The sequence below is a fragment of the Lontra canadensis genome, unplaced genomic scaffold, assembly GCF_010015895.1.
Source record: "Lontra canadensis isolate GAN:19392208 unplaced genomic scaffold, GSC_riverotter_1.0 scaffold3, whole genome shotgun sequence".
NCBI classification, from domain to species: Eukaryota; Metazoa; Chordata; class Mammalia; order Carnivora; family Mustelidae; genus Lontra; species Lontra canadensis.
The window spans coordinates 1,795,096-1,822,798 of record NW_022630997.1 but is presented as its reverse complement, the minus strand read 5'-3'; the positions used below and the strand labels follow the sequence as shown (position 1 = coordinate 1,822,798).

The 27,703-nt window shown below is 40.1% G+C and overlaps 1 protein-coding gene and 2 non-coding genes across 5 annotated transcripts in view; all 3 read right to left on the bottom strand.

Moving 5' to 3' along the window:
• EIF3A (eukaryotic translation initiation factor 3 subunit A) overlaps positions 1-27,703 on the bottom strand; it is a 38,061-nt gene that overhangs the window by 3,268 nt on the left and 7,090 nt on the right. The window contains exons 2-20 of one of the 3 annotated variants that reach the window (XM_032878746.1): positions 27,083-27,273; positions 26,764-26,900; positions 26,215-26,378; positions 24,289-24,488; positions 21,695-21,903; positions 19,901-20,072; positions 17,716-17,820; positions 17,240-17,338; positions 15,768-15,884; positions 15,321-15,506; positions 14,218-14,565; positions 13,695-13,799; positions 13,491-13,604; positions 11,712-11,834; positions 10,868-11,021; positions 9,704-9,888; positions 5,006-5,094; positions 3,704-4,365; positions 114-339 (exon numbers count right to left, since the gene is read on the bottom strand). In XM_032878746.1, the coding sequence (XP_032734637.1) occupies positions 114-339; positions 3,704-4,365; positions 5,006-5,094; positions 9,704-9,888; positions 10,868-11,021; positions 11,712-11,834; positions 13,491-13,604; positions 13,695-13,799; positions 14,218-14,565; positions 15,321-15,506; positions 15,768-15,884; positions 17,240-17,338; positions 17,716-17,820; positions 19,901-20,072; positions 21,695-21,903; positions 24,289-24,488; positions 26,215-26,378; positions 26,764-26,900; positions 27,083-27,273 (3,586 nt within the window). Of the gene's footprint in view, positions 1-113; positions 340-3,703; positions 4,366-5,005; positions 5,095-9,703; positions 9,889-10,867; positions 11,022-11,711; positions 11,835-13,490; positions 13,605-13,694; positions 13,800-14,217; positions 14,566-15,320; positions 15,507-15,767; positions 15,885-17,239; positions 17,339-17,715; positions 17,821-19,900; positions 20,073-21,694; positions 21,904-24,288; positions 24,489-26,214; positions 26,379-26,763; positions 26,901-27,082; positions 27,274-27,703 lie in introns of those variants that run through there. The other 2 variants (XM_032878756.1, XM_032878767.1) reach the window with 2 other exon arrangements.
• Positions 16,420-16,548, bottom strand: LOC116858466. Its single transcript, XR_004380920.1, has one exon. It is a non-coding gene; the product is annotated as a small nucleolar RNA SNORA19 (small nucleolar RNA).
• Positions 17,477-17,606, bottom strand: LOC116858473. Its single transcript, XR_004380922.1, has one exon. It is a non-coding gene; the product is annotated as a small nucleolar RNA SNORA19 (small nucleolar RNA).

Sequence of the window (27,703 nt, the reverse complement as noted above, 5' to 3'; positions counted from 1 at the left end):
AGAGAGGAACGTTCAATTGAGGCACGAGGCGCACCATTTCTCAAGACTACATGGTTTCCCAGAGAATTTAAGAGACTCCTAACTGTAATTCCACAAAGAGTTCCAAAGCAAACCTAGGTCGTCTGAAGCGGTCCTCTCGATCCCCATCTCGCTCTCTGTCCCGCTCTCGCTCTCTCTCTCGGTCTCTTTCTTTCTCTGGGTCCTTGTCGTTTTCGTCGCGATCCTGGTTTTCTCTCTCTCTCTCCTTTTCCCTATCCCATTCACGTTCTTCTGATGGTCTCGATTCTCGAGGTGGACCCCAACTCTCTTCTCTGGCTTTTTCTTTCTCTCTCCATCCACCTGTTTTTATTTTTTAAAAAAGGAAAAACATTTTTATACTCAAGAAACTCAGTAACAATAAATAGATATGTGAATGCTGACATTAATACCACCACTGCAGGTGCTAATTTAAGACACTCCAAACCTCATTTAAAAGAAAACTAAGGAACGCCTGGGTGTTAAAGCCAGTGTCTTTGGCTCAGATCATGATCCCAGGGTCCTGGGATGGAGCCCGGTGTCAGGCTCTCTGCTCAGCAGGGCGCCTGTTCCCCCCCCCACCCCCACCCCACGCACCCCAGTCTCTGCCTGCCTCTCTGCCTACTTGGGATCTCTGTCTGTCAAATAAACAAATAAAATCTTTAAAAACGAAAAACAAGAAACAAAAAAAAAGAGGAAAAAGAAAACTAAACCTGGGAAGCCTGGGTGGCTCGGCAGGTTAAGTGTCTGCCTTTGGCTCAGGTAATGATCCCAGGGTCCTGGAATCAAGTCCCCCATCCCGCTCCTTGCTCAGCAGGGAGCCTGCTTCTCCCTCTGCCTGCTCTGCCTGCAGCTCTCTGTGCCTCTGTTCTCTGACAAATAAGTAAACTCTAAAAAAAAAAAAAGAGAGAGAGAGAGAAAACTAAAGCTATTTATCTTACTTTACAGAATCACCAGCTCCTATTTATGACTACCTACCACTGTTTCTCTAACATAAAGGGAGGACCGTGTAAGACAGGGGACATTTACATAGTCTGGGTTGAGTGTTCCATGTGCTGAGATTTCAGATCTAAAAATCTGTTAGTAAACAGATAGTAAACAGACAACTCATTTTAAACAAAAAACTCAGAGTCAGGGGTAAGAGCCAGATCTCCGAGAGAGCCCCATTTATAAGTTCATTCACATCCTACATTTTCAAAATGACGTATTATCAAAATTACATATTACCAATAACTTCCTTTTCTATTCTTGCTCTCCATCACTTACCATCTATGCAATCATGAGACAAAGATAAGTCCTTTGACCACTATCTCACACTTAGACATGGGATGCCCAAATCAAGGAACTTCATATATATGCACAAAAAGGCCAAAGGGAGCAAATATAAATGAAAATCTGTTGCAAGGTTAATTACTGTCGCTATATTTGTATTACCATGTGCCACAGCACTACTCTAAACCCTCTATGTGTATGAACTCATTTAATCCTAGCCCCAGTTTTGAGCTACACAGATCCCATACCTGCTAATTTACCTACTTGCTGAAACGTGTCTGCAAATCATCCACGGACACCCAGGCACTCTGCCCCCCTACACACTCGTGCAGAGCCATGGGGTCCCTGAGCCGCCCGCAGAGCACACTCACAGTCGAGGCTGAACAAGGTAACGCTCTGCTGCGTGCTGCAGCTCTCATACTTTAAACCAAGTACCCTTCTGGTGGTCTGTTTAGTGACAGGTTTTCACATTTTCTTGCATTGTTGGGGATTTCACTGTTCCAAAGGGCCCTTAGGCACTGTGCTCAAATGCTGCTTGTCTAGTGTCCCAAGCACAAGAAGGCAGTGGATGTGCCTTACAGGAAAAATACTTGTGTTAGAGAAGCTCCATTCAGAAGCTACAGCGCTACTGGCCATGAGTTCAATGTTAATGAACCGACAACGTGTATTAAATAAGGTTATCTTTAAAACAGAAACGCACAAAAGGTCACGTTCATTGGTTGACAGAAATTTTGTGACCAGAGACCTTATGAGAATAGTGATGGTTCGGTATTCATAGCAACTTCACATAAAGCATTTATCGGGACTTAATAAAAATCTATGACACTGTTCTCCCCACTTCACACAAGAACAGGAAAGTCACACAGCCAGACAGTGGAATCAACTGAGACCAGAAAAGACAGAAATATGAGACAGAAACACAAAGGGCAAGGGAAAGAGGTTACTTGTTGAAATCTTCATGCAGAATGGATTACTCTGGCTACTGTGCCAAGACTAGACCTGGGAGTGGGGAGCCTGTGAGGACCAGTAGCAGCAAGAGTTCGAGGAAGGAATGATGGCAGCACAGACCTAAATACGTGCAAGGGGAAAAGAGAAGTGGGCAGATCTGAAGAACATTAAAAAGGTAGAACTGGGGCGCCTGGGTGGCTCAATGGGTTAAGCCGCTGCCTTCAGCTCAGGTCATGATCTCAGGGTCCTGGGATCGAGTCCCACATCGGGCTCTCTGCTTGGCAGGGATCCTGCTTCCCTCTCTTTCTCTCTCTCTCTGCCTGCCTCTCCATCTATGTGATCTCTGTCTGTCAAATAAATAAATAAAATCTTTAAAAAAAAAAAAAAAAGGTAGAACTGAACTAAATGAAACATTTAACATAAGAGGACATAAGAAGGCAAAGGGGAACTCCCAGACCCTTAACTTATACAATCAGATGGACGGTGGTGGCCCTTAAGAGATGGGTGTGGGTGAGAACTGTTTCAAAAGGTTGAATGTGACATGTCACAGACACTTCTACGTAGAAATGTCCTATATGCAACATGCAGCTGGAAACATGGGTCTGAAGGTAAGCAAAGAAGGCACCTGGAGAAGATGGTACTAGAAATCAGTAAAATATGAAAAGATGAGCAGGCCCAAGACTGAGAAAGAAAGAAACTGCGCTTTTCCCGTAAGAATAACCCCATGGGTGGGCACCTGGGTGGCTCAGTTTGTTAAGCAACTGGCTTCAGCTCAGGTCATGATGCTGGTGTCCCGGGATCGAGTCCCACATCAGGCTCCCAGCTCTAAGGGGAATCTGCTTCTCCCTCTGACTTTCTCCCCTCTCATGCTCTCTCTCAAATAAATAATCTTTAAAAAAAAAAAAAAAAAAAAAAAAAAGAATAACCCCATGGTTGACAGAGGAGTGCAAGACAAATATTTAGTAAGTAACTTTTTCATTATTTATGTGAGAATGCTAGTCTAGGACAGAACCAGAGGAACACCAATACTTCAGGGATAGGCATGGGAACAAGAGCCCCCAAACGGGTCAACAGGCAGAAAGAAAACAAAGTGCATATCACTAAAGGAGAAAAAGGAGTAAAATTCTTTAACTTCTCTTGGTGTGTGGGACATGGAAGTCAAACTCTGAACATAAAAATCACTGCACAGATAACTAAGGAAAGATAAAAGACCCATCCATCTGGAAACTAATAATAATACAGCCTGATTGCTGTCAGACATAATTAAAATTTCACATTTTTAGCTAAAAAATAACTTTTTATTTAGATATCTAAACGTAACCAGTCATTTGAGAGGACCCCTATTTGAAATAACCTGGTATCAACTACGGAACAGTGATTAGCTCACGTAAGATTTCACCCTCTATTTGTAAAACACATCAGATTCTATGGAGCATCTAAGCAAGTTTACGGAATACCAAAATTTTACCTGGCTTGACAAATGGTCTCCAGGGACCAGGTCTTGAGTCATCACCCCTTCTGGGAATCCGATCGTCATCCATGTTTCTCCAAGGCCCCCGGTCATCATCTGCACCACGCCTAGAAATTCTGTCATCATCAGCACTCCTCCAAGGTCCTCGGTCATCATCCAGCCCACGCCTGGGACCCCGGTCATCATCCATGCCCCGCCTGGGACCCCGGTCGTCATCAGCATTACGCCAGGAAGACCGCTCATCATCTGCACCTCCTCGTCGTGGCCCCCGGTCCTCATCCATCCCACGTCTTGGTCCTCTGTCCTCATCAGCTGTTCGCCAGCTTCCTCTGTCCTCATCCAGTCCCCGTCTAGGTGGTCTATCATCATCTGCATGACGCCAGCTCCCCCGATCTTCATCACCCATTCGTCTGGGAGGCCGGTCGTCATCTGCATTACGCCAGGAAGGCCGGTCGTCATCTGCCCCACGGCGAGAGAACCGGTCTTCATCAAGACCACGTCTAGGACCTCTGTCATCATCCATGCCACGCCGGGGAACGCGATCATCATCGGGTCTACCAGCAGACTCTCTCTCTTCCTCATCTCCCAAACGCCTTGGTCGATCTTCCTCTCTTCTGTGAGGCCTTTCCTCATCCCGCCCCTCTCCACGTCTCCACTCCCTACAGAGCAACAAGGCAAACATCTTTAAGAGTCCATTTTCTTAAAAGCACATGATTTGGGGGGGAATTATTTCTCTCCCTTTTAAAACCCATTTCAGCCTAAATTCATTATTCCTACTCCTCAAAGAGTATGTGCTCCTGATAAAAAAAATAACACAATATAAAATCTTACACATCAACAAATCAAGCAGACAACTGCCTTAAAAAGTTATCTAACTGTACTTTATAAGAAGTATCCCATTTCTCATCTATTACTATGGCCTTTCAAAATTTAATTTCTGTGTAAGACTTATGACCAGCAATCTTGTTTATCATGAGCAGTCATTTTTAAAGGATGGTTTAATCTACTTAAGAAATTTAAAGAAAAAGAAAAAAAAGCTCTAGAACTGTTCATTCTTACTGTAATCTCTAGCACTCAGGGAACAAAAAAATCTGAAGCATTTATTTGTCAAAATATTTAGAAGTCGGTAATTACAGCATTGTTGAAGTAAACTATGAAAAATATTTCAGTAACAGGCATGCACACAGTTCTTCACGATTCTCCTTTCCCCAACTTAAAATAAACCAAACTTAAAAACTGTGATAAGGTATTATATAGGACCTATGACTAATTAATACTATTTTCCTTGATTCTACTTACTTCTCTGGTGGGCCTCTTCTCCACTCGGAATCTACTTCAGGTCCTTTCCTCCAAGTGCCTTCTGAATCTCTATCTCCCCAACGAGAGTCCTACATTCACCAAAGTTAACGTGAGGCACTACAATGGCAACACTTATTACAACTACTGGTATTACCACTTACATCGATCTTAAGCCCTTAAATATAAACAAGTTTTAAAGTTGTTTCTTTTTTAATCTTAAGTCAGAGTGACAGTACAGTGAAACTGGCATTCTCACTTATTCTGAGTGACTTTATAAATCAATAAAATACCACCTGAAAGTAATCTGACCCCCACCCGCCCTCTGGAATTACTAAAATAGCTACAGATCTCCTCTGACCTCAAATTTTCCTTTTGAGATTATGTGAAAAAAGCTCAGTGCCCTAAACGTACATCACAGTTCCTACTAAACAGAGGCTGAACAAATTAAACGTCAAATGGGGAAGTGGTTCAATTAACAGTTACCTCCCTCTTGGAAATACTATGCTGTCATTAAAAATTATGGAAAGAGGAGATAAACACCCTTCAAGTAGAAATACAAATGTGGTACAGTCTTTGCAGAGACCAACGCACACAATGTTAATCACCAACACCTCTGACACAGCTTGACTGCTCCAACAAACATAACTTGAAGCCACAACTAGCAATTAAGAACACTCTGGAAAAATGAAACAAGACCTAGGGCGGGGGTGGGAAGAGAAAGATAAAAATCTGACAAAGTGAACAATCCCAAACAGATGATTAAGAGGATCTTCATTTAAATTTTGAAGTGCTCTGGAAACAAAAACCTCAACAACAACTAGTATAAGCTGCAGTGAAGGAAAAGAGCCAAATGGTAAGTCATCTGCCATTGTAAGTGACTCTCAACTCTTGTGGTGGATGTTGTTCTAAGAGACTTTCCTGAATGGACACCGTGGGATAAAAAACACAAATGCCAATGGAACTTAGTCACCACAATGGAGGGACTGTACATATCCAGAAGACCAAGTTTATCCCACCCTTCACACTCACTCAACAAAGAATTCAGGTTATTAGAGGTTTCTCTACAACTAGCCCCTCAAAAGAGATTTTTAGGGATGGCTATGATAGCCATTAAACAAAGAAAATGAATTCTAAAAAGTAACATGATTGCCAAAAATTTTTAACTCAGCTGATAGATCAAACAGAACAGGCCCTGCTAATAAACATATAAACTGAACAAGAACCTCAGAGAACCAGTTACAAAAGGACAAAGAGATGAAAAAAAGAAACATTGTAACAGAAAGAATAGGACTTTGAAAGGCAAATATAGACAATTTCCATCAGCTAAGGAAATTTAATCTTCTCTAAGAAAAATAAATTACATCCTCTGACTAAAAAAGGCACAAGTGCCAAAAAGGATTAATAATACAGACTACTAAATATACAATTAGGTGATTAGACAGAGTCTCAGGATAATCTCTACACTGCCCTTTACTCCAAGGATAGAGAAAATTCTGAAAGTTCTCAAGAAATAAAACAGACTATCTACAGAGGTTAACAAGACCAAGACTTTTATCAGATCTCCCCCCATCCCCTGTGTACTAGGACAGTAAATACTGTCTTGAAACTTCTGAGGGAGGATTTTGCAGGGACCGAATCACTGCACAATTTTTCAAATGGGGGGCGGGGGGTGCTCTTTTGAGACATATACAAAGACAGCCTGGAAAAAAAACCTGAAAGGATATACAAAACCAACAAAATGTATCTGCAAAGGAGAAGAGGTGATACAGTATAAACATATCTGAAACTAAACAGTGTTTGCCAAGACAGCTGTACAAGTGCACTTACTGCAATGAAACCAAAGTAAAGACAAGCTCAGAAGTTTTTGTTCAGAGAAGGTCTTCAAATCAATATACAGTCTGTTAAGTTTAGATAAATTTTAGGGGGGGGGAAGTGGATGGTAATCACTAAAAGAATACAAAAAACAAAAGTGAACTGAGAAAAGTTCTTAAGATTTGGCTTAAAGGAAGCGGTAGCAAGAACATGGAAGTAAATAAAAAGCTCCAAACTAAATGTTAAGAATAAAACCAAATACAGTCACTACCATGCTAAATATGAACGGATAAATCTAAATAGATTCTCCAACTGAAAGGGAAAGGAGGGAGAGGGAGGCACAAAACAGAAATAAAATGCCAAAAATGAACAAAAGAATGGATATGCAAAAACTAAATAAAAAAAGAAACACAGAAACCCCTAATCACAGAAAGTTTGCTACCTCTTTTTTTTTTTTAACATTTTATTTGAGAGAGAGAGGAGCAGCAGAGAGGGAGAGGGAGAGAAAGAGAAAAAGACTCCCAGCTGTGCAGAGTCTGATGAAGGGCTTGATCCCAGGACCCTGAGATCACGACCTGAGCCAAAGGCAGACACTTAATGAACCACCCAGGTGCCCCAAGTTACCTCCCTTTCTTCAGAAGATGAAGTACCCATAAATTAACAGAATGCAGCAAATTAAAATAACCCAACACTTCTGATTCCATACATACCCACAGAAATTCGTGCCCAAAAGAAAAAGAATACACATAACAACATGTTTTAGGACACAAGGGGAAAATGTACTGAATTCCAAAAAACTAGAAATTATACAGACCAGGGATGCTTGGGTGGCTCAGTCGGTTAAGCATCTATGCTTGGTTTCAACTCAGGTTATGATCCCAGGGTTAAATCAAGCCACATGGGGCTCAGCAGGGAGTCTGCCTGTCCCTCTCCCTTCCCTTCAACCCCTTCCACCACAGGTGAAGGTGCACACCCTCTCTCTCAAATAAATATATATGTATTTTTAAAAGATTTTATTTATTTGTCAGAGAGAGAGAGCATAAGCAGGCAGAGTGGCAGGCAGAGGCAGAGAGAAGCAGGCTACCCACTGACCAAGGAGCCCAATGTGGGACTCAATCCCAGGACTCTGGAATCATAATCTGAGCCGAAGGCAGCTGCTTAACAGACTAAGCCACCCAGGCATCCCTAAATACATACATACGTACATACATATATGTTTTTTTTAAGATTTTATTTGACAGACAGAGATCACAAGTAGGCAGAGAGGCAGGCAGAGAGAGAGGGAAGCAGGCTCCCCGCTGAGCAGAGAGCCCGATGTGGGGCTCGATCCCAGGACCCTGGGACCATGACTTGAGCTGAAAGCAGAGGCTTTAACCCACTGAGCCACCCAGGTGACCCTAAATATATTTTTTGAAACAATCACAGAGTACATATTCACTAATAATGAAGAAATAAAAATAAAAATGAGCAATAGGAGTAACAAAACCAAAAATCTACCCATAAACATCTTAAAAAGAAATCAAAGAATAGCAGATCCTCCAATAAAGAGAAGTGACAATAGTATGGCAGAGATAAAGGAATGGAGAAACGCAGGCAAGAAATCTCCCAGCTACTCACCTCTTAACTTAGAAAGTATCTTCTTTAGGGGGTAACATGGGCACATCCACGGGAAAACAAAGAACATGCAGATAATGTCACAGAAACATAGTAAGGCTTGGAAGAGATAGAGCACAGGAAGCATAGAAAGAGACAGTGACTACGAGGAAAATGGTGGCAGATGAAGCTAATGGAAAGCAGCAAACTAGAAAGGCCTGGACTCAGTACCAATCAAAAGAGAGATGTGAAACCCAAAAGCAGGTATAATGATCAAATATGCATTATGGAAGAAAAAAAAAAATCAAGCAGGCCACAACGTAGAGGAAGGTTTGAAGCTGGGAAATGATTATAATCACGGAGAATAGTAAGGAGACCAGTAAATAATACAGGCAAAAGGAAATTCTGAATTAAAGCAGTAATGCAGGGAAAGAAAGGAGAGGGAGTGCTAGATTAAAAACTCCACCATTAAGTGGGTAACAGAGTCACCACTCAGGAGCCAGAGTCAGAGACACGATAGAGGGGGAACACGGGTCAGTTTTGGACATGCGTGCATATTAAGAATAAATATTCAGAGCAGCCTTTTGAATCACTTGGGAATATTGGTTTTTTTTTTTTAAGATTTTGTTTATTTGACAGACAGAGATCACAAGCAGGCAGAGGCAGGCAGAGAGCGGGAGGAGGGGAAGCAGGCTCCCCGCTGAGCAGAGCCCGATGTGGGGCTCCATCCCAGGAGCCTGAGACCATGACCTGAGCCTAAGGCAGAGGCTTAGCCCACTGACCCACCCAGGCGCCCCCACAATATTGTTAAAATGCAGGTTCTAATTCGGGTTTGGCACTGGGCCGGAGGTTCTGCATTTCTAACAAGTTGCCAGGAGACGGTGAATACACTGTGATACGCAACGGTCCCCCAGGCCAGCTCTGAGCACGAAGAAGTCAGAGAACTCACATCACCTCTGATTCACAGCAACCCTTTAAGGAGGGGAGAACAGTCCTTCCATAAACTAGAGAGTGTTCTTTCGTCAAATACTGATGTCTTAGAAGACTTCATTCTTACAGAGAAGATTCCTAAACTGAAGCCTAAAATCCCAGCTTTGCTTAAGTTAAGTCTGATTTTCCCCCGTTAAGAACCTATCGCTGGGAAGACAAAGTAATACCAGACGTTAAGAGAGATGAATGCAACCGATTTAACAGACCAAGCCCAGACACGGACACGCGCAAAGGTACATGGATCATGCCAGAGAGCTGGATGACAAACACGTCACAATGCAACAGAGTAACCCCTACACTCACCTTTCTAGAAAGTGGATCGTCACCAAGTCTTCTCTCTTCCTCTCTGCGTCGTTCCCTTTCTTCAATTTCCAGCTCTCTTTGGCGTTTCTTCCTTTCTACTTCTTCTAATTTCTTGACCCGCTCCTGATACTCTCGGAGTTCTTCCTCGCGTTTGGCCCGCTCAGCACGCTCTCTCTCCTCACGCTCTGCGAGATGTAGTAGGTAGCGTTATAAAGTGTGCCTCTACCTGCATCTTTCCCCTCTTTGCTAGGTCTACTTTGTTGGTATTCAGCAAGCAGCGTAAAGTAGAAGGGAAATTCTTTCTAGAATTTTTAAGTAGTTTATAACCAGCTAAGGGGCAGAAGATATTCAAGTAAAACAAATGTTAATGCACTCAACATGAATAGTTTTGTAATGACAAGGTAAATGCCTCCCCAACTCCTGAGCATCTGGATTTGCAGATAAAGAATCATTCGACAGATTTCATCTGCCACATGCTCCTCAATAAATGTTACAACTACATAAAATACAGGGATAAAGTTAAAAAGTGATACTTTTTTTAAGAAACACCAAAAATGTGGAAATAAGTTGGCAGAGAAAATAACATCCTTGCCTATAACACACTTCAGACAACTAAAAGTTAGGTTCTAGTTAGGTGCAGTGAAGAAGCCAATGATCCGGGACTCCTGCGCGGTCGTCAGCTGAGCATCTGCTTCAGCTCAGGTTATCAGCTCAGGGTCCCAGGATCCAGTCCTGCATCGGGCCCCATGCTCAGCGGGGAACTGCTTCCCATTCTGCACGCTGCTCCCCCTGCTTACGCATGCTCTCTCTCACTCTCTCACAAATAAATAAAATTTTTAAAAAAAGAAGCCAATGGTCCTGGTTCCTTGTTGCTATGTTTCTGAATGTGACTACTATATTTAAATTTCCTTTTTTTAAAGGTGCTATTTATTTGAGAGAGACAGAGTGGGCACAACCAGGGGGAGAGGCAGAGATAGAGGGAGAAGTTGACTCCCTGCTGAGCAGAGAGCCCAACATGGAACTTGATCCTAGGACCCTCTGATTATGACCTGAGCCAAAGTGAGATGCTTAAACTACTGAGCCACCGAGGCACCCTGAATATGACTGCTATAAACTGAGTATCAACCTTGCCTTATACTACCTCCAATCGTGGTCTATAGATACCTTTTAGCATTTGTTCTTCTGCCCTCCTCTGTTCCTCCTCTTCTTTTTCTCTATGGTAGGTTATTCTGCGTTCTTCCTTACGTTGCCTTTTACGTTCTTCCAAGCGATTATGCCTTTCTTCTGCTAATCGCTCCTCAAACTGTTTAAGTTTTTCCTATTAACAGAACAGACACAAGAAAAACAAAACAAAAATCAAAAATTTTGAAGACCTACAAACTAGTTAAATTTGAAGTTTACTAAGGCACTACAAACTTCGTGAAACCATAAGAAGCAACTTTCAAGTACAAAAACTTCCAAACGGGGGTGCCTGGTGCTTCAGTCCATTGCATATTTGACTCCTGGTTGAGAGACTGAGCCCCACACTCTGTGCTGGGTATGGAGCCTGCCTGGGATTCTCTCTGCCAACCCCCCTCCATAAATAAGTAAGATCTTTAAAAATTTCCAAATGAGTACGGAGCTTTTTCATGTCAAATTTTTTAAAATTTAAATTGTTGACAGCTATTTTCTACACCTACTGGGTTTGCTTTTATATAAAACAAACCAAAGGATTAAATTAGAATTTAAGAACAGAACACTTCGATCTGCCTTTTTCCTTTCTAAATCAAATAGTAAACAAGCTTGTATCAAAAGCAAATTTTATCCAGTCCACTTTCACCTTCAGAAAAATTTATTTATAGTGATGGCTGACTAATAGCCTCTATTTTCAAGAACCTTTCTGCTAAAATATTATTTGAATGATCACTACAAAACGTCAAAACAGAATATACCACTGTGTTAAAGAAGAACCTTAAGGCAAAATAAAAAGCTCATGAATAAATGTTCCCCAGAAATCAGTTAACTTCACCTCATAAACAGACTGTCGTGCAGCCTTGAGTCGCATTACAAATAAATCTCTGTCTTCAAGCATTCGTGACATTCGATTTTTATGTTCAAGAGCCTTTTCACGTTCTAGCTGCATGGTAGTAATCTGCAAGTACATAATACAAAGTTAAATTTCAAAGCAATCATTATCTGATTAATTTACTCTTAGTTCTTCACAGATATTCTTGAAGAATGACAAGCAGCTCCTCTGCTCCATCCATCTTGCCATAAATACAGAAACATTACTATATCCGTGCCCAATGTCCCTAGTAAGGCAATCAGGGACAGAGGATGGATGATGGAGTTCTGGGAGCATCTGTAAGAAACTGTTTTTATTTAGGCCCAAAAGTACTGCAAATTTTTATGAAAGAAAAACTGTAACATATACCATAAAATACTTCAGAGATAACAAGCACTATGGTTTAATGATAAAAGATATTTTCTCCCTTAAAGAAAACTGGAGGTTAAGGCAGGGTGATTTAAGGAGCCCTTTCCCTTTGCACTCCAAGGGGGAAAAGGGCTTCAGGGCAAAGACTACAGCAGATCATCTCAAGTACTTTATTTGGTCTGCATTCTTATTTCCCTAATTTTACATATTACCACAAAAATTCTAACTCGTGGGGCGCCTCAGTGGCTCAGTTGTTAAGCATCTGCCTTCGGCTCAGGTCGTGATCCCAGGGTCCTGGGATCAAGCCCCACACTGGGAATTCCTACTCAGCGGGGAGCCTGCTTCTCCCTCTCCCACTCCCCCTGCTTGTGTTTCCTCTCTTACTGGGTCTCTGTCAAATAAATACAATCTTTAAAAAAAAAAATTTCTAGGGGCGCCTGGGTGGCTCAGTTGGTTAAGCCTCTGCCTTTGGCTCCGGTCATGATCCCAGGGTCGTGGGATCGAGTCCCGAATCAGGCTCCTTGCTCAGTGGGGAGCCTGCTTCTCTCTCTGCCTCTGCCTGCCTCTCTGCCTGCTTGTGTGCGCGCGCGCTCACTCTCTCGCTCTCTGATAAATAAATAAATAAAATCTTAAAAAAAAAAAATTTCTAGCTTGTGAAGAAATGCAAGGCACTGGCAAACAAAGCCCAGAATGCAAACACTCCAATGCAACCAAGAGGCTGCATCCCCCACTCCAGTCCCCACAGATGTGCTGTCTATAGTTACTTTTTATTTATATATAACCAGAATGGGGCCGCTACAAGCATTCGCAAACCTTGCTTTTGAATCATTAGGGTAAATACAACATATACTAACAAAACTACAGAAGGAACGGCCTAGTCACAAAGAAGGAACTGCCATACATTATGTGGCTCTATTTATATAAAAAGTCTTAAAAACAGGCAAATATAGAGACAGAAAGGGGACTGCTGACTACAAGAGGCCAGGTGGGGGGGGAGGAAATGGGGAATGACTGCCGAAGCGTATGGGGCTTCTTTTGGGGTATGTTTTAAAATTAAATGGTTGTGCAATACTAAAAACCATGAACTGTATAGTTTAAATGTGAGAACTGTATGGCATGTGAATTATATGCCCATAAAGCTGCTTTTTTAGTGACCTTTTCAGCTGTCCTTTGTATTGTACAAGTTTCATTTTTAAAACTCTGTTGTGAAAATTCCTCTCTGCCGACCAATCTGCTAGCACGCAGCCACTGAAGCACCATTCCTGGCTAAAGAACACGAAATAATCATGGTTTTGAATCCACGGCCCCGTTACTGGCAGAGGATTTAATTACAGTTTACAGCCTATAGATGTTACAGTTCAACAAAAACCTTACTCTTTCTTCTTCCTGTTGTTCCCACAGATCCATGTCTTTAATCCTCTGTTCTTCATAAGCACTCTTTATCAACGGGATTTCCTCCAAACGTTTGGCTCTTTCAAAATAGTCAATCTGAATGACGTGAAAACAAATGTAGTTTAAAGGAACATCTTCTGTTAATCTGGCACGTTAAGTTGATCAACAACCAGTTCTTCCGCCTACCTTCTTCTCTTGATTTTTCAGGCGTTCCTGAAGTTCCTTCTTTTCTTTCTCCAGCTGCTCAACCTGTTTAGCCATGATGAAATCCGGATCCAACTCTTCGAGATCCTGAAAGTATTACAAATGCACAATCGCTAAGAATCCAAGAGAAATGTGTATGGAAAATGTGATTTTTCCAAACTCAAAAACCTAAATTACTTTCTATACACTGAGTAAACGCGCACAATGCGTCAACTTAAGCAACGTAAGAATGCCTTACAACAGTCTTAGCTCCACTTCCACGTAGGGAAAACACCACGATCTTAACATCTATTTCTCGTTACTCTAAACTGCACATACCCAACTCCACTTTAACAAGGGTTAAAAACTTAAGAGCCATTAAAAAACAAATGTTTACTTCACAGATGAATGAATCAGCTGTACCAAAGGGAGCGAAAACCACCAGAAAACCCAACGTAATCAATAAACAGTAAAGGACTAGGCTTCTGAGATGTGGATTCAAGTTAAGAAGTAATGTGTTACATACTTCGATATCAATATCTTTGAAAGCTTTGGCACCCAGTTCTGTTTTCTTGATCTGCTCCAAACGCTCACGGACAGTTTTCTTTTTAATTTGTTCATGTTCCTGCAAGATGCGCTCTTTCTCCCTCTCCTTTGCTTCCTGTCGCAGCCTCTCTTCTTCAGCCTTCCGTACTTTCTGGAGCTCAGCTTCCCTCTGCTCCAGTTCTTCTTTCTCACGCTGAATATTCAGACTCTCCAGGCGCTCCTTCCTTTCCTCGATTGTCTGACGGCGGGCCAGAATACGCTGATGCTCTTTTCGTGAATTTTTAAGGTATGCAGTAACAGCCAACTGATGCTGTTCTTCTTTCTCTTGCTTTAAAGACAAATGCATTTTTAAAAATTCTTGTGTGACACACACCATGACATTACACATCATATAATTATTAAATAACCCTGGTGGGGGCGCCTGGGTGGCTCAGTAGGTTAAAGCCTCTGCCTTCGGCTCAGGTCACGATCCCAGCATCCTGGGATCTAGCCCCACATAGGGCGGCAGGGAGCCTGCTTCCTCCTCTCTCTCTGCCTGCCTCTCTGCCTACTTGTGATCTCTGTCTGTCAAATAAATAAATAAAATCTGAAAAAAAGAAAACAAAACAAAACAAAAAAAACACACAAAAAAAAACACAAAACCCTGGTGCATTACCCTCACATGTCTGCATTTAAGAACAGGAGATGATGTTATTCAAGATACTAGTTCCTAGCACCAAATACTATGACCTATACAGTCTTATCAATAGGAGTGATGCAGCTAAAGAACCTTTATTTGCTAGGTCAAGTTTTCTATGCACCAAATCTACTTTAAAGTGTGCAAGCCACGGGGACATGCTCACAGAGCACACAAACAAGACAAGAACTTAAGCCGAGAGGAAAAGCCCAAGCACAGTACCCCTTATGGGTGTCGGCGGGGGGTCATGTGTGTAATAGGTAGAATACCAAAACTAGCCAATACAACTGAAGAGGAAATATAGAATAAGCCCATTTTCTCAGACTCATCTCAAACCTTTGTATGTAAGACACAGAATAAGGGTCCCTCAAAAATTCTGTATGTCATTTTCCCCCAAAGATACATACCAGTATATGAGCTGGCTTAATGACTTCAAGTGCCTTTGCAAGTACTGAGGACATCGCTGTCAGCTGATTTCTTATCTGTTCTGAAGGCATGCTTTGCAAATGAGGACCAATTGGAGCATCTTCTCGAGTAGCATAATTCAAATCAGATCCAAAACTAAGTGTCCGAGAAGTGTGGTCAATACGAACCTTTGGAGAATTAAGTAACATCATCAATAGTTACATCTATAAATAAGTATGAAATCATTCTAGAAATAAATGACGTTTGACAAAAAATTTCAACTGATCATAAGGGGAAAAAAAATAAGAATGTTAATTAAATACAAAAGCCAGAAGATTCACTCAGCACAACTTTAAAATGGTGCCAGTGAACCAAAAGCTGAGAAACAAAGGATATGTGTTTTTCTGTCCTTAAAAGCCTCCCACCTCCGTGTCCCTTCCGGCACATACCTGCAGGTCACAGTGCCTCGCTGCATCTACTATAGCCCGTTCCAGTTGGAAAGCATCAACAAAAGGAACCAGAGAGGTCAAACGAGAAAACTCAATGCTCTGATAAATTTGTGCCACCTGCATAAGAAACACAAGGTTAGTAACAACAGCTATCATTTATCCAGCATTTCTTTTAAAAGATTTTATTTATTTGACAGAGAGAAAGAGCACAAGTAGGCAGAGCAGCAAGCAGAGGGAGAGGGAGAAGCAGGCTCTCCACCAAGCAGGGAGCCCGATTCGGGGATCGATCCCAGGACCCCGGGACCATGACCTGAACCGAAGGCAGACAGCTAACCAACTGAGCCACCCAGGCGCCCCTATTCAGTATTTTTTTTGTGCAGTCTTACACAAGCCTGAGAGTAGAAATTATGCCCATTTCTCAGAGAAAAGAAACTGAAGCTTAGACTAAGTGTTAACACTACATTGCTGGAGCTGGAATTCCAATTCAAGGATATAAACCCCAAATGCTATGCTTTGAGCCACCACATTGTACCATTCCTCGGAAGCCCAATCCTTTCAAATTCTAGTTTTATAAAACAGAAAGCCCTAAATCACCTTATATTTGTAGATAAAGACCTGCTACTTACCTAATTCACCTAAACACTTTCAATAAATTTGTCTGAAGGAGACTGGCAGCATTACAATTCAGTTATACTGCTAATTAACCTTCAACTATTTGTATAGCACATAAAAAATAACACTGCTCACCTATAAAAGAGAGGCAGGCCAATGGAATGTGCACAAATACTACAAGCCAATGTATCATAAAAGCCCCTCCCCGTGAAACAAATGAAGACAAAATAAGAACACTGAAGCCATATTATAAACCATACTCTTTAAACTTATTTAAGTCAGACTAAAATATGACAAAAGACTAACAATAACTAGTGTGAGAAACAGAAAAGGCCTTCCCAATCACTACTGGTAGGAGGGTTCATTAACAGAATCTTGTAGAGCTGCTAAAGCTTAAATGTGTAAGCCCTGTGACTAATTCCACTTCCTAGATGATAGAAAGCCACAGAAGTATGCAAAGATGTATATATGGAAATGTTTAATGCTGCAACATTTTCTAACAGCAAAAAAACCCTAGAAATACAGACTTCCATCAAAAGGGTCTGAATAAATAAATCACAGTAGTACCCTTTAGACAATGTAAAACCATGAAGGCATTAAAAGGAGTAAAATAAATTTACACTGATAATGAGGAAAAATGTACAAAGATGGTGTTCAACAATTAAGGAGAAAAAAGCAATTACAAATTACATAAAATAACTGCTTTTCAAATCAAACAGAAAGACCAGTTTTGGCAAGGCTGGAGTCTGGTGAAGGGTTAACTTTCTAGTGGTTCCGACATTTTTTACTGCTGTGATGAAAAAAACAACCGAGGGGAAAAATTCCAGTTGTAAATAGAACGCTCCTTTACAACTGTTTACCTGCTGCAGAAGACGGAGTATGGTGTTGTTTTGCAGCTGTGGAACATACTGCTGCAACTCTGGCTCTTTTTCAGGTTGTTCCCGAACCCAATTCAGAACCTGTACAATCCAGTACATTAAAAAAGAATGATATTTTCTAAGTAACACTCAAACATTTGTGAAACTTTTCTGGTTTTTTAAACATAAAAACATCGCACAGTGAGGGGAAATACACACATAATACGAAGCTATACTGAGGCTTGTCTGAAGGTGACTGACAGCAATGGCTAAATCAGTCATGCTGCTAATTTACCTCCAAAGGTTTATTTAGCACATCAGAAATATCTTTTTTCCTGATGTAAAGAAAAAAAGACAATGAAATGTGCACTGAATTCAAACGTATAGGACAATGCTTGTCTCTCAATATAAAAAGAATCTGTAATAGCACAAGGGCCAGCTATATGGTAGTATAACCAAACTAAAATACAAAGTCTTACCTTTGTGACTCTCTCACAGAGTTTTAGTGGGTTAAATTCTACTTCCAGCCAATTGTAAAGGTCTTTCACTTCAGGGACAACATACTGTAGTACGTTGAATCTGACCTGTAATAAACAAAAGGTTTAATTTGCTGAAGGAAATATTCCAACTAGATTTCCAACTGAACTGAGTATAAGTAAGAAAAATAGGGGATTGGAAATCTGGAAAACATCTGAAAAATTGGCCTCAACTCTCTTTAAATTCACCAGAAGAATTCAAACGAAAACTATGTTTGAGTCTCTAACCCCAAATTATACATCTACAGTTAAATGTCCCCCGAGAGTTTAGAAGGATATAAAAACTCTAAATCAACATGATCAATAAAACATTTATGAAGACAACTCATGTGTACAAGCTAATTTATTACTACTAGTAAGTAAAACACCACAGCTTACAGGTAACTGCATTACACAAAAATTACCTTAGCAACACTACCCGTAACAGCCCTAAACTAGGGGGGAAAAAAAAAAGTACATGTAATATTTTTTTAAGATTATTTATTTGAGAGAGAGAGAAAGCATGAGCAGGGGGAGAGACAGAGGGAGAAGCAGGTTCCCCACTGAGCAGGGAGCCAGAATCCGGGCTTGATCCCAGGTCCCTGAGATCATGACCTGAGCCAAAAGCAGATGCTGAGTCACCCAGGCGCCCCAGTAAGATGTGCTTATACAAAAATGATCAAAGAAAAAACAGCTACATTCAACATGTAAGTCTCACAAATATAATGCTAAGAAAAAGAATTCAACGTATTGCATAAATACAGAACTCAAATCTCATACAAAGTACACAGGCAAACTAGTATGTGGTGTTACAAATCTGGGTAGGCTACTGGGGGGGTGGGAAGCAGTGACTAGAAACCACCTTATGAGAATTTACCCAATTACATTTAGGATTTATATTCTTACATGGCACTAGAACTCAGCTAAGTATGCCACTGCGTAACATTTCTTAAAAGGAGACAAAAAAGTGGACTAATTTCATAAACCTCGAAAGTGCCCGAAGTACATCTTACCTTATACCTAAGCTATAACCTAGAATGCATAATGCATGTGGACCTTTATCCTTCATATACTGGAACTGCCAACCAGCGACAGACTAACTGCAGGGACATACCAAGACCTGCAAGCACAGGAGTGTGTTCCCATACAGACCTACTTACTAGTCACACTGAGGCAAACGGGGGCGCCTGGGTGGCTCAGTGGGTTAAAGCCTCTGCCTTCAGCTCAGGTCATGATCCCAGGGTCCTGGCATCAAGCCCTTCATCAGACTCTCTGCTCAGCGGGGAGCCTGCTTCCCCCTCTCTCTCTGCCTGCCTGTCTGCCTATTTGTGATCTCTGTCAAATAAATAAAATAAAAATCCTTAAAAAAAAAAAAAAAAAAAGACCGAGGCAAACAATGGCAGATCCTATCCCCACACATGAACACTCTAATCTATCCCCAGTACAAAATGCATGCATGACTAACAGTCCACATTTCTTGAATACTTCTCTTTATAAATGCCCTTATTACTGAAATTAGCCGTGATGTAAGAATTCAAATAAAATTCTCCCAGCTCTAATTTTATTCCTATCAAGAAATTATTCTAGGGGCACCTGGGTGGCTCCTGGGATCGAGCCCTGCATCAGGCCCTCTGTTCAGCGGGAAGCCTCCTTTTCCCTCTCCCACTACCCCTGCTTTTATTCCCTCTCTCGCTCTCTGTCAAATAAATAAACTCTTGGGGCGCCTGAGTGGCTCAGTGGGTTAAAGCCTCTGCCTTCGGCTCAGGTCATGATCCCAGGGTTCTGGGATCAAGCTCCACATCAGGCTCTCTGCTCAGCAGGGAGCCTGCTTCCTCCTCTCTCTCTGCCTGCCTTTCTGCCTGCTTGTGATCTGTCAAATAAATAAATAAATAAATAAATAAAATAAACTCTCTTAAAAAAATTGATTCGCCATTTAGCATCCCTTCCCCAAAGAGGAAATATGCTAAGATAGGCTCAGTCAGCTACTGTCCTGACATCGACCAGTACCTTGCTATCAACTTCTGAGCTTAGCTATGGATACGATGAGGACTCAAGCTATACCATCCATCAGAACCACCTGCCATGAATTATAAAACCTGACCGTAAAGTTTTCATTCTGAGCTGTAAGAATGCTCCAACTTATACCAACCATATCATTAATAAGGCCAATTCGTGTTGGTGGGGCTTGAAGACCTAGCAGTGTTGCAAGGCGACGTTGTTTCTCGACTATAATGCCGTCCATATCCAGAAGTCGAGCAATATCAGTACGCTCAGGAGTAATAGGGATAGAAAGAGTGGCCAAAAGGACTCTGGTAGACATTCTGGAGAACAAAATTACAAATCTGTTAAATTTATGTTAACTGATTTAAAAAAAAAAAAACACTTCTTAACTGTCTGGCAAGACACGCGAGAGGCAGAACACGTATACCGTACTGATGGACCATATTCATCTCTGTTATTCATCAAAACATGAGATGAAGAGAACCGGACTGTGCTAAAACGAATACCTGGGAGAAGCAGACCTTCACCCACCCACTTACTACTGTCAATATTTGCCAGCTACAGAAAAAGACTCTGGGGGCGCCTGGGTGGCTCAGTCATTAACCACCTGCCTTCAGCTCAAGTCATGATCCCAGCCTCCTAGGATCAAGCCCCACACTGGGCTCCCTGCTCAGCGGGAAGCCTGCTTCTCCCTCTCCCACTCCCCCTGCTTGTATTCCCGCTCTCGTTGTCTCTGTCAAATAAATAAATACAATCTTTAAAAAAAAAAAAAAGACTGGGTTTAAAATGTAGGTGAACATGACTGGGGGTTGCGGGATTGAGCAAGGACTCATGGTGGGGCTACATCTTAGCTTCCTTAGAACACAAGAGGGAAGTCAGGCTGAATTCAGAGCACTACAGGACATTAAGGATAGTGGGCTCTGGAGCCCAAAGGTCAAGGGTTAGAATATCAGCCTTACCAGTTTCAAGACTGGAACCTAAGGCAAGATACTTAATTTTCGGAGTCAGGAGGCTATTGTGAAGATGAAGCAAAATAATCCATATACAGTTAAACAGCCTAATATTTATTATCATAATACTATTATGATAGCACTTTCTAAAAGGATATTCTGTACAGAGGTACCTTAAGGAAACCAAGTTTGTTTTTTTAATCTCAGACATGGATTACATAAAGGACAGTGAATGGCGTAATGAACACTCTCCTTAAGAGTTTCAAAGAAAATACACTAGCAAAATTCATTTTGTTGGCTGCACGTATTGGTGTAAAGCTTAAAGAAAAACAATTTGGTGTACAAAATTCTACTAGAGGCCAAAATAACACGGTCTACCAATATGAAGAAAAAGTATGTGTGTGAGCTCCCTGAGTCCAACTGAAACATAATAAAAAAAACAAACATGACTAAAAGAAAATAGGCTGCATGTATTGTTGAAAAAAAATAAAGTGGTCTTTAGACTGCTAGGTTATAGACCCCTTTTCTTTATTTGAACACACAATCAGTTTTATTTTATAACTGGAGAAAAAGTGACCTCATGGCAGCATTTATTTTAATTTTTTTATTTTATCCTTAGACTTTAAATATTCTATATGGATAGAAAGCTCATATCTTAACACTGTCTTTCCTAATATTCGATTTTCTCAATCAGGTTTACGGCAGAGTTGGTTATCAGACAAAAGACAGTTACTTGAAGACCAAGAATTCTATCCGAGAACAACCATGCCTGGAGACACTTCTGATCTGGAGCAGTGCACGAATCATACCGACACTCAGTGAGTATACTAGGGATGGTGCCAAACATCCTAAGGGCAGTCCCCATGACAATAGATTATCCAGCCTCAAATGTCAATGGTGCAGAGGCTGAGAAACCCTAACCTGGAGCCATGCCATTTAGGAGAAGGTATTTATTTCATAATTCCAGTATTAGTTGACTGTAACATTCTTACCTTTGCATCTCTTCTTGTGTAAGATTCTTTCTCATTTCTCTGGATAGATGGTAAAGACGATGGAGAGTAGATGCATGAAAAAGAGCATTTCCAGATTTCCAAAACACAGTTGAGACTTTATTATAATAATTTGCCATCAACTGAGGTTTAGGTGGTTTTTTAGACAAGGTGAACAGTCCATGAATATCTTCCACAGCTTTGAATGCTTCCTAAAATTAGTAGTATAAATTAGCCACTGCATTCTAAACAAATCTAATTCAAATCTCCTTACTCTTTATGAAATCTAAAACACAAAATACTGAATTACAAAAAGTAGAAAGCAAAATCCCTTTATGTGTGGTTCGTTTTATTCACCTGTAATGTAGTACCTGATATATTTCAGAAAACTGCCTTGATCACAAAAATACTAAATCCTTAAACTTCTTCAAATTAGACAGAAGAGACTTAGGAAAAAAAAAGGGAGGGGGCATTGCCTTTCAGCCGCAACACGACACTCCACTCAGTTCAGTTCAAGATGCTAATGAACTTCAGCACTGGTGCTCATAACCTTTTAAAGTAGATAAGGTATATCTGAACATGTGCCAACTAATAGAACAGAGGCTGTTGCTTTCTTTGTCCCTTTCTTGGTAGCAAGGGTGAATTTTAAGAAGATGCCAAATATCTGTAAGGATATATATCTGCCCCACAGAGAATTTTGTAAAATTCAATTTTATTCATCTTTCTACCAACCAGCCCCAGCCTGAAGCCTGACTTAACTAGATTAGCTAACAACTATCTTGACAATTTCGTCTATTGTGCTTTAATTTGCAAAAGTTATTTTTAAATCCTATGACTGTCCTGAAAATGTTTCAAAATATACTTTAAAAAATGTTGTTATATGCTTACAAATTTTTCCATAACAGATCATTTTATTGATTAAATGTCATCCTTCTAAGAGAAAACAGATCAATAGATTTTTTTTTTTTAAGATTTTATTTGTTTATTTGACAGAGATCACAAGTAGGCAGAGAGAAAGGGGGAAGCAGGTACCCGGCTGAGCAGAGAGCTGGATGGGGGGTGGGGGGGAGACACCTCAATCCCAGGATCCTGAGATCATGACCTGAGCCAAAGGCAGAGGCTTAACCCACTGAGCCCCCAGGTACCCCAGATCAATGGATTCTTAAGGATAAGGGTGGAGTCAGTTGCAAAGGGGCACAAAGGAGTTTTGAGGAAATGTTTTACATCCTGATTACAGTGGTGACTATTTTTTAATTTTCAGGGTGAGTTTTGCAGAATGTCAATTACACTTTAATAAATGTGACAAAGATTTTTTTTAAGTGCATCACTATACTCCTTGGAAAAATGTGTAAGAAAAAATCTGGAAGGACATAAAATACAATATAGAGATTATTTCTGAGTAATACGATAAGGGGTGAATAGTTTCTTCTTTCTACTTATCCACTTGTTCTAATAACGAGCATGTTTGTCTTCTATAGAACCTCTTTTTCGATATTTCATCAGGCAGTGTTTTAAGGGTGACCCTACAGAAAGGAAAATATTTTGGAGAGCAGGAGATCACAGTTTCAATTGACAGAAAAACTACCAATCTTCTTCCTCTGTAATTTCAATTAGATTTTTTCTTTGGTCAAATATTTAAAAGCTTCAAACAGGACTACAAAATCATGTGAAAATATCTCTAGACAGGCGCCTGGGTGGTTCAGTGGGTTAAAGCCTCTGCCTTTGGCTCAGGTCATGATCCCAGGGGCCTGGGATCGAGCCCTGCATCCGGCTCTCTGCTCAGCAGGGAGCCTGCTTCCCCCCCCCCCCCGCCTGCCTCTCTGCCTACTTGTGATCTCTCTCTCTCTCTGTCTGTCAAATAAATAAATAAATAAGATCTTAAAAAAAAAAAAAATTAAGTATCTCTGTGGAATCCTTAACATAAAAAGCCCAAGTAGTTGACAAGTCTCCCAACACCACCGAGATTTCCAATGTAGGCTCTCTCCACAGGTATACTAAGCCGAAGCAACACTAAGAAATCTAGGAGACAATCTACTATAGTGTTTCTCCAACATCCACAGTCAAGGGAAAAATTGTTTTTTTAAAGCTTCCAACCTACTACTGCCAATATTTTTATAAATACAGCAAAATTATTACAAAAATAAATCGAAAAGACAAGCTTAGTTTTCCTAAACAGAGTAAACACACACGAAATTACCATGAAACTGCTACCAAAAACAAAACAAAAAACTCCACCCTTAATAAATGTATATTCCCCTCTGTAATTATTTCATCCTGGAGCAGTACATAGTTCACAGACAGACACTGAACCACACTTTGAGCAGCAATGAGAATAAACTGTTTTATATGGAAAGCCACCCGGTCCAAAAGAGATTACCTGATTTGGCTCTGATTTCACAGCAGTCAACTAGTACCCATATCCTGAGACTGCCTGTCCAGAACTCTTGGTTATCCACTAGACAATCTTAAATTCCTCAATTATCTACTGAAATTAACCAGTAAGTATCAAGATGAAGATACTCATTTACTCACAAGGGAAAAAAAAAGTAATATGGGTTATTATGACTACAAAAGACAGCAAATAGTTCAAAACATACCTGCCATAATTCCATACTGATAGCACTGTCCAACTGAACAAGCCTGGTTTCCAAATGCATGGACTGGCTCTCTGGATTATTAAGATTGATTGCTGTACTCTGGTTATGGTGACGTTGAATCTGTGACAAGTGCATTCTCAAATTGTCACACAGCTTACGGAATTCCGCCTTACGGGTGTACTGGAGGCAGAATTTGAAAGCTACAAGCATAATTCAAAGATATGTCAGGTACTTTCCACCATCACCAAGTATCTGAATTCGTTTTATTTCGAATATTACAATCAGTTATTTTAACAAGATTTTATCAAACTTATAATCAGTCTTCAGAAATCATCAGTCAATGGTCACTTCATCTCCTGACCATCTTTTGGACATAGTCCTGGCCTAGAACTAGAACTTGGTTCTGGTGTTCTAGAAGAGTTTACAAACGGGAAGCCATTGAAATTAAAGTGTAGAAGGGACTCACCTTTCAAAGATCTACCACTTCAAATCCTAAAGGAACAAAAAATTCTAGCCTGAAATATAAAGAGTCTTGCTATCAACAAACTGCGGGCTTATGGTAACCTGATTCAACTGTGTACACAGATGTGTACCTTAACTACTTGCTGTACTAAAATAATTTTCTACCATCATTTTTGCAATAACAACTGTTTCAGAATTCCTTTGCTCTTAAAAGAAAAAAAAAAAAAAAGAGATTTCTATTTCAATAGGCCCAAAACAAAGGGATGCAGCTTAACTTCAAGTTAACATTTATATCAACAGTTATCAAAAATCCCAAATATTCTTATGTTAAATGAAAATTCATATATGCTAGCCATGCAAGCAAAACAGAACACAGGTTCTAATACTCACAGTAAAATATTCTTAAAGTTACTTACAACTTGAATAAACAAATGCCAATCATCCCCAAATTGCAAAGAATGGCAATACAAGGTTGTACTAAGGGCAAAGTAAGAAAAAGCCAAAACCACTCTCAAGTCACATATACTCCCTTCATATATAGTTTAAAAGCTGCATTAACAACAAGTGACAATAAGGAAAAGATACAAGATTAAGAAAACAGACTTCGTATAGTTCAGGATTCAAAGTACAGTTAATCCTTAAACAAGGGTTTGAACTACATAGGTACACGAACATGTAGATTTTCTGGTACAGTACTGTAAATTTATTTTCTCTTCCTTATGATTTTTAACACTTTCTTTTCCCTAGCTTCCTGTTTTAAGAATCCAGTATATAACATATATAACCCACAAAATACATGTTTATCAACTGTTTATGTTACTGATAAGGCTTCTGATTAACAAGCCAGTGGTAACTAAGGTTTTGGGTTGTCAAGTCACAGGTGGATTTTCAATTGTGCAGGAGTGGGGGCAAAGGGGTGTGTCTGTCAGCACCTCTAACAACCCACCCCTCTAGCTGTTCAAGCACTATTTGTATATGCAGGGTAACAACTGGATACTTTCTATAACTATCCTGACTCATCAAAATCACTTAGTTCTATATTCAGTTATACTGTTTAAGAAAATAAAACTATGCATTTTCCAAGGAATCCTAGAAGTTCAAAGCTTAAGAAGACCTTAGAAATCCATGGCATGGTTGAGAATATCCAACAGTGAAATCAAAAGAAGAACTTAAGTTTATCAGAAAGCAATCAAAAAAGTTCCATTTATGGTTTTAGTCACCTGTAAAGTCCCAAAATGACTTTGTCTTTCAAATATTCATGAAGTGGATTTCATACAGAATTACCCGAACAAGTAAAACAAATTTCTTATAGTCACTTATTTAATATTTAAATGAACGCCAATCATCTTTCAATAAGAATAAAAACTATAAAGTAAGTACTGTGGAGACAATCAGGTTAACTCTGTCCATCTTTTGCAAAATATTTTCCTAAAAGTCAACTTTTCAAATCAGTTTTCATCTTACCTTGTTGGGCAATATCATGGTAGAGACGCTCTACTCTAGAATTGTTTCGAAGAAGGTCCAAACACTGTCTATAGGATTCCCAAAGGAACTTCACCCATGGAGTTAAAAGCAGTCTGTCAGTACGATCCTGAGTGTCTTCACCACTTACAGCACTTAAGAGAACACTTAAAAAAAAGGGGGGGGGCATTTAAAAAGTTGAAAGCATTTGACAGGATTTCCTACTTTGTTCTATGATTAAAAAAACAAAACCAACAACGGTCAATATAAAAAAGTGCAAATTCTTCCCACAACTGTGGATGCACTGTAAAGCTGTCACGCATCCAAGTATCTGAATCCCCAATACATATTACAACCACTGAAATCAGTATCTGCCTCTATCTGAAGATTTTTCCGTCTTACAAATTTTGAATAGTATGGTTTTGTTACTATAAATTTAGAATTACGAAGATAAGCGTTCTTTCTAATGAAAATCTACACTTCAAATGAGGATGATGGAGACACATATGAAGAAAAACTGAGGAAAATGTATCAGAAACTGAACCTCCACACCTCTCAGGGGTTTGAATATTATCCAGATCTTCGATGTCCAGGACCATCTGCTGAGATTCTTCTTTGGCGGCTTCAGTTTTCTCCTCTGCCAACTTCAAATAAGCCCTAACAACATCCTCTAGAGATTTGATGTTCACCTAACCAAAGAGAGAGAGAGAGAAAGAGAGCAAGGAGCCTTAAAACACTTTCTCAACAAACCATGAAATATTTTAAGAGCAAACTTTAGGAAATAAAACATACTATAACTCTGGAAAGTAAACGCCTCTGAAAGTTATTAAAAGCACTTCCTAAAAAACATAAAACCCAGCTCACTTCATACCTGTTGACAAATGTTCTTATACTGGTATAATCCCTCTTTAGCCAAATGGCTCTTGCGAAGATCCACACAAAGTTCCAAGTATTTCAACATAATCGGCTCATGTATCTTTTGCCATGTTCTGTGTTTCTTACTTTTCATAACATCATAAAGAACATCCAAAGCAGGCTGCTTTTTGCCAACCTCAAGAAATTCTGGAAAAATAATTCAGGAAAATCAAAGTTCATTATGTATACTATATAGAAGTCTAAATCTTGCTTAAATTTGCTATTTTAATTTCTGAAGTCACTACCATCTCTTTTTAGATCACGTTTATTTTTGAGATCTAAAGCCATGCCAAAATTATCTGAGTTAAAACAATGAAAAACTGGTACTATCTCAAAATATGGTCTACAGATAAAACTGGATTTCACTCAATTACATTGTACCAAATGTGTTCTAAGTTCCAGAAATTGAAGTCATGAGGGGAAAAAAAATCTCTCCCCAGCAAACACCATAAACTCAAGTCTATCTTCACTCACAGTGATCTGGCTGAGGGAATTTTTACTAGTTCATGCTAAGACTCCAGGCAGAAAAATCATTAGATTGGCAATTTGACAGTCAATTAGATTGACTCTGTTCCCT